Source organism: Teleopsis dalmanni, chromosome 2 (genome assembly GCF_002237135.1).
Source record: "Teleopsis dalmanni isolate 2A chromosome 2, ASM223713v2, whole genome shotgun sequence".
Classification (NCBI taxonomy): Eukaryota; Metazoa; Arthropoda; class Insecta; order Diptera; family Diopsidae; genus Teleopsis; species Teleopsis dalmanni.
This window is the reverse complement of record NC_051847.1, coordinates 116,053,744-116,061,097: the sequence shown is the minus strand read 5'-3', so window position 1 is coordinate 116,061,097 and position 7,354 is coordinate 116,053,744. Positions and strand designations below refer to the sequence as shown.

The window sequence follows — 7,354 nt, the reverse complement described above, 5'->3', positions numbered from 1 at the left end:
GAAATATGGTAACGATACGGGTGTTTACATGCAATACTACTGAGATGATCAGCTAAGTCGAAACACTGATAGATGTATATAGAAGATCCATTTAATGAATACTTTTCGATACTGATAATTAAATAAATAAAATAATTTATGTGGAGGAAAATTAAATAAATCGAAATTATGTAAGACAGAAGTCATGAGAGATTAACTGACATATTTACGATATGTAAAGTTTTAGTTGTTTGCTTATTTAACTGGTAAAATTAATCCCTATATTATATTTTTAAACTACTTATACTACCAGAACTAAACTTAACATTTGTTAAGGTCTATGTAAAGCTCTTTTTCGTCGATAAACCACAGAAGTTCTATATGAACACAGAAGTTCTCAATAGCAAAAGGTCATTAATAATATTCATGTAATATAGGTATAATTTCCAATCATTTCACAAAGTTTTTCGCCGATAAACAGAAGTTTTATACCCATGGAATTATGTTGCTGCCCGAATAATAGAAAAAGGTCATAAATAATATATAATATATAATGTCCCATATAAGCATTATTAAAATTATTTGTTAATTAAAAACTATTTGTACCAAAATGTACCAAAAAATGGTGAATATCCCCCGAAATATTTAGTTGTTTGCTGTAACTTCTAAAAATCAATCTATCAACAAATAAGCAGGTTTTATTTTTAAACCAATATATTTGTTTAAATTTTTTATTATAATTACAATATTGGCAACTTATTTTTGGCATATATATATGAATATAGCTATATATTATATAAAGGTATAAATAATACTTTAATGCACTGAGTGGCTTCCTTGTGAGTATTATTTATATATAAACAAGCCTACCTTCATATGCTTTTCACAATAATAATAACAACTTAGTCATTTATTAAATTTAATATTTCAAAAAGTTGTTGAACTTCAAAATTATTATTATTCATATATTATTATTGAATATATACATACAATATATATCTTATTAATTTTAATGTAAATGTGATGTTATGCATTTAATTTTTTGATTTTTGTAATATAAAGTAACATTTCAATTATAGATACAGTAAATTTTGAAATATGCAGTTAATAATTTATGATGCTATTTTTTTTAATTTTGATTTATATTAAACAAAAAATACATATCTTGAAATTACATTGAAGTTGGCAGATTGCATTCAGCAGCGACAACTGCGAAGGTTGAAACATTGATTGAAAAATGCATAATTTATGTTGTTGAGGAAATAATTGTAGACCGCAGATTCAAGGTTGAAAAAAATAATTCGGATGGGTAACTACTTCAGAATTAAAAAAAAAATTAATGATAAAAACTAGAATTTTTAACTGAATTGACTGTGATATTAAATCCTGAATATTTTTGTATATTGATTGGAACAAAAAGTCTTTATATGGGTAAACGTAGTTGACTTAATTGCTTAAAAATTTTACAAATAAGAGTTTAAAGATTTTAAATGCATGATTTTATAACAAGACTTTATCCTTTGCTTAATCTTCACACGATAATCAAAGACTTCCTCATAATGTTGAACACTGAAGTAATTACTCTTTTAAGGTAATTGATGCAGTAACTATTGAAAACCTAATTTACTAATTAGTGGATGTATATTATAAAGTAATTAGTTAAAAACATCCTTTAGTGTCAAATTAAAAAATAATTAAATAAGAGCAAAACTAACTGGGGAACACAATAAAAATTACATAAACAAGTAATATAAGTATGCTTGAAGTCATTATTACATCATTACTTTTATAATTGACAAAATTGTTGATGCATATGGTTTGTGAATACAGTAGGGGTATTCACAATCTCGAGTAATGGGCTGGATAATCAAGTAACGTGATAAAATGCCAACAACAAAGTACATGTACTCAAAATGCATTTTGTTGTTGACGCTTAGAAATTACCAAGCTCGTGAATAAGCCTAATGTGTATTATTGTTTTTTTATTACCAATGCACTAAATAGTTTGTTGTCACTAATAACTCCCCTCTGCGGTGAAGAGGGTAGAATATTTCCGAAGTAGACATGCCTGTCGTGAGAGGCGACGAAAATCCCGGCGTTATGCCGACACTGTTTACAAGTATTCAAGGTAGTAAGTGACCGCCCAACTTGCGACACTCGACCAGAGGTGTAAATCTGATAATACGATAGTCAGTGACCTGCTGCCTCGGCTGTGCGGAACAGTTGAGATTGGACTCGTAGTGGCTGTGGTTAGTACACAAACTTACGCGGATTGAATGATTGAAATTTGTTTATCATTCACTCGGCGTGGAGTGCGTATTCATCACCCGGTGCTGAGACCCAAAGATCAGCAGAATTATTGGTAGGCCTCGCATTATACAGAGGTAGAAGTTATATCCTGAACACGTAACTTCATTATTACCGGCGGAAATTCCTTTGAATTTCCAATGATACATGTATTTATAGAGCACCGTGGCCTTAAGCCGTCAAAGCATGTACCCACGCTAAACAACACTGATACTGTCACTAATAACTATAACTGCTTATACGTGTGTTTGTTATAATAATTATTGATCAGAAATGCATCAGACAGAATGTCTGCAATGTGAAAACATAAAATATCTATAATTGATTTATTCCAAACTATTATGCAATAAATGTATTTTATTTAAGTTGTAAAAATGTATCTATGATCTAATTTGAATTAGGGTTTAGTTTAACACATTGTAGAAACAAAACACATAGCGGAAAATAATAGAAATAATAATAGAAAGAGAAAGGATACACAAATGTTTAACAGTCGGGAAAGAGGATACTGACAATATTATCACAAGCTATCTACTACTCTTAAAAAAAACAAGCCCTAATTAATATTTTGAACTTATATTTTTTTTGTGTTCTTCCACTAAACATAGCCCTAATTTAATGATTGTAAGATTAGTTGTTATAATGTTCAACCCTAATGATTATGTAGAAAAATGTAAAAATGACAAATTTTATTTGAAGAATATATATTAATTAATTAAAAAAGAAAAACAAATGAAAATGTAAATACTAACTGAAGGTGAAATCTAAATATCTTCAATAAGGTAATTACTTTTTTTTTAAGTGAAACTTAGAGTTAGAGAAACAAGTTTTAAGAGCCTAAATTAAGTTCAGATTTTATGGTATTTGGATTTTATTAAAAAGTAAAAATTTATTCCTGATTTTTAAGTCGACGGCAATCAAAGCCGGTTTCGAGGTTTGAATGAATTGAATGAACAATTTATATATAAAACTCAGTTTGGTCACAAAAATTTTAATAAATATGAAGTTTCATCATTATTGCCAAATAAAACGTTCAGAAAGAAAATCAATACATACTCGTATTAATATGACAGATTAAAAATTACCACATATTGATAGACATAAAGACGCGCTGTATGTAGGGTATATATGAGATATAATAAAAGAACATGTTAATATATTATATCTCATTCAAACATCTATAGAAGTCGTCCTCTGCTGAATGGTTAAATTCAATATGGCAAGAGTCAATGATATTTAGATATCTACAAAATAATTGTCCCTTCTTAAAAAAAAACTGTTAAATAGGAAACCTTTGTTGGAGATTGTACTCGTATATTATTGATTTTGCAGTATATGCAAAGCGTATGTTAAACATGCTAGCAATAGATCTGCTTATATTATTATATTTAATATTTATATTTTTATATTTATATTTATGTTTTTCGTTAATGACCCGAAATGATATTAAACCCACTTAAAACAATGATAAGTGAAATGAGTTGGAACACTTCCGGCGAGAAGCGACCTGCAGATGGTGATCTGGTGGTATATTCTGGCATGAGTAATTTGGACGACCCACATGTTAACGGCGTTGGCATATATTTAAGTCGTATAATAAGACCAGCTTTACTTGAATGGCATCCAATATCTGAAAGAATCATAACAGCGTGAATGATTTCTAAAAATCGATAGAATCAAAATAACAATTATCAAATGCTTCGCTCCAACAGAAGAAAGTGAATTTGAAGCCAAAGAACAATTATACAATTTGTTAGATAGAACGCTTATACAAATTAATCGCAACGACCTGGTAATATTGATGGGTGAATTTAATGCGCGTATAGGGGCCGTCAATACGGGAAATGAAAATGTGATCGGAAAACATTGGAGAGAAAAACGAATATGGCGAATTCCTAATAGAAACATGCTTCAACCATGGATTTATAATTGCCGGTTCTCTTTTCATCCACAAAGGCATACATAAAATAACGTTGACTGCGACTAATCCGGCACTGAGAAATCAAAACTCTCAAATAGATCTACTCCACTCGATCAACTCGATGTCAGAAATAAACCTAGTGCGGAAATAGGTAGCGACCGCTACAATATTGTAGCAGAAATGAGACTAAAAATCATATCGGTGGCTTGTAAGAATATGATTGGCAGGAAAAGATTTTAGATCCATAAACTTCAGGAGAGTAATATTAAGTCAAACTTGTCTCAATCAATTCGCACTAGATTTGAATAATGTTCCAAAATAAACAATGCAACAGATATATATAATCTATGGGAAAATGCAAAACAATCCATTTTAGAGGTGCTAGGAAAAGAAACGAGAAATAATAGAGAATGGCTAAGCGTATTATTCTGGCAATTAGTTGAAACCACAAAGACAAAAAAAGAGATGCTACTGAGTAAAGAAAACCTAAGAAATGGTGTGGCACTGCGAAGAGAGATCGCCACACTTACTAAACAAATAAAAAGACAAGCAAGAGCAAATACAAGGGCGTTCTACGATAAATTGGATAGCGAAGCGAAAGCAGCAGCATCTTAAGGCGATCTGTGAGAAGTATTTAATATCACCAGAAAGCTATCCAACGACAACAACAATCAAACTGTGCCTTTAAAAGATAGCAAGGAAAACTCTATAACTATGGAGGAGGATCAATTAAAGATGTGGCGCGACCATTTTACCAAGAGTTTCAATGTGTTAACAACTAATAACGATTTGCCGCAAATTGGTCAACCAAGTCGACCATTACGCAATATATGTAATGAACCTCTAACTAAACAAGAAATGGTAAATCTGCTGGCGTTGATAATATTCCAGCTGAATGTTTAAAAGCTGATGTCGATTGCACAACTGATATGTTATATCCTCTCTTTAGAAATATTTGGCACAATGAAGAAATCCTTTAGAGTGGAAAGAATCGATAATAGTAAAAATTTCAAAAAAGGGTAACCTCTCTGACTGCAACAACTGAAGGAACTGAGGAATAGCACTAGACCCAGCAGTGAGCAAAGTTTTTAACAAAGTAATACTAAATCGCATTATAGATCCAATCAACGCACAACTTCGCAAAAAACAATAGGGTTTCCGGCCAAATCGTTCATGCATTGACAACATTAATAGTATGCGAGTCATTATTGAACAATGCATTGAATTCAACAGCACTTTATATGCAGTATTCATCGACTACGAGAAAGCTTTTGATTCTATCAAGAGACTGCATATGGTTACCCTTAAGAAGGATAGGAGTGTCAGAAGTGTCGAAATTGATAAGCTAGCAACTAATTTAACTGATGTAAAGATTAGAAATAGCAACCCTACTTAACATTATTTTATAGGTCTACATAAGTTCCATACCACACTAATACACCTATCGTATTTGATAATGTCTATTGCCTGTTTTTCTACTTTCTGGAAGAGCAGGAGATATTTCAAAGACGTTCAGATATTTCCGTTTCGTTGATTTCGAAGTAAATTTCAACAACCTATCGATCTGCCCATTTTTCTTTTCACAGATCATTGCAAACAAATTATCATAAATTTATATAATTCGCACAAATTGTTTACAGTTTAACGAAGTTGTTAACAAATTAAATAAACAATGAACTTTTTTGTCCATATAAGAATGAAAACAATAAACAATTTTTAAAATGTTAACACAAAACAACAAAAGCATGTGATACACAGGTTGCAATAATCACACGAGGTTGTTGATAATGTAGGGAACGTCAATAGCTGTTTTGCAAAATATATCTACATATATACATAACCCTAAATATAGAATAATATTTACTTATGACTAAATTCATTTGAGCAAGCTTTAAGTGGCATTTTAAAATTTTAGCGTTAAACATTGATTTTAACACATTAATTGGTTTATGAACAAAATAAACAAATTGTGATCAAAATAAGCAAAACATTATTGATAAAAATGTATAATTCATAAAAATGTATTTGCTTAAACTTTATATATAGATGTCTTCAACAATAAATTAATTATATACTTTTTTATTACAGCTATATAACACCAACGACTACCAACGGAACTGTATCTTCAAGTGCAATACCACCTGGCGCCACTAGTCTCATTTATCCAACTACAACAGGCCAAGTCTACCGCATACATCCAGCAACGACTATAGCCAGTGTACCGGCAGCACATCAAGGTACAGCAGCAAATGTCGAGGGTAGTGATTGTATAGATGGGGCTGGAAGTGCGAGTAAAGAATACTCTAACAGTTCAAGCGGTTTTTCACAGCGTTTACGTGAATTAGCCGCATCGGCTGGTCTACTCTCACTTAAACCACGTCAACCTTTGAAACCAGTTATAAAAACACGTGGCTCTCCAGGACCTGAATTTCCAAAGAAAGTTACCTTCAGCGCATTTGCAACGGTACAAGTTGTATAAAAAAGCAAGTTTATGTCTTTAAACTAATATCAAGTAAGGTGGGTACATAATAATTCATATTGCATTACTCATATATTTATATATTATATACGAATATAATAATTTTTCCAATTTTCTTAGGTTTTTTTAGAATATTTTGGTGTATTGCTACCAACACAACTGTTTTGTTAAATGTTATGTACTTTGCTGTTGTTATTTGGAATTAAGCTGTGAATGAATGCAGAAATTAGATAAATCCTGGTCACTAATAATATGGATGGAACTCTAAAGGAATTCAGTTTCATAGCTTTATTTCTAATTTAATTATAGTTAACTGAAAATATTTAAATATTTTTTGTTTATGTATGTTTGTTGTTGTTATATATGTATATATATTTATATATTTTGTAAAAAATAACATTTTTATCATGTATATTATAATACATTAATATTGTTAGAAAAATATTTTAAGTGAAATTTAAATGAAAATGAATTGTGCCATTTTTGTGGCCTAATTATTATATTTAATAAAAACATTTGATAAATTAATATATTAAATAATAAAAAATTATAATAATATATGTGTATAAATAATAAAAAAATGAGCTTCCTCCTTTCGTTCACCAAAGTCACCTCTCTATTATGTCAGAAGTAATCTCGTCCTTTACAGATAATAGTATATTATTCAC

At 30.2% G+C, this 7,354-nt stretch overlaps 1 protein-coding gene across 1 annotated transcript in view; it reads left to right on the top strand.

Annotated features, from left to right (window-relative positions):
• LOC119685714 (ras guanine nucleotide exchange factor E) overlaps positions 1 to 6,964 on the top strand; it is a 55,941-nt gene extending 48,977 nt beyond the window's left edge. The window contains exons 2-3 of the mRNA XM_038100074.1: positions 6,296 to 6,724; positions 6,807 to 6,964. Coding sequence (XP_037956002.1) covers positions 6,296 to 6,686 — 391 coding nt within the window. The 3' untranslated portion in view covers positions 6,687 to 6,724; positions 6,807 to 6,964. The remainder of the gene's footprint in view (positions 1 to 6,295; positions 6,725 to 6,806) is intronic.
• Positions 6,965 to 7,354: the final 390 nt, after the last annotated feature.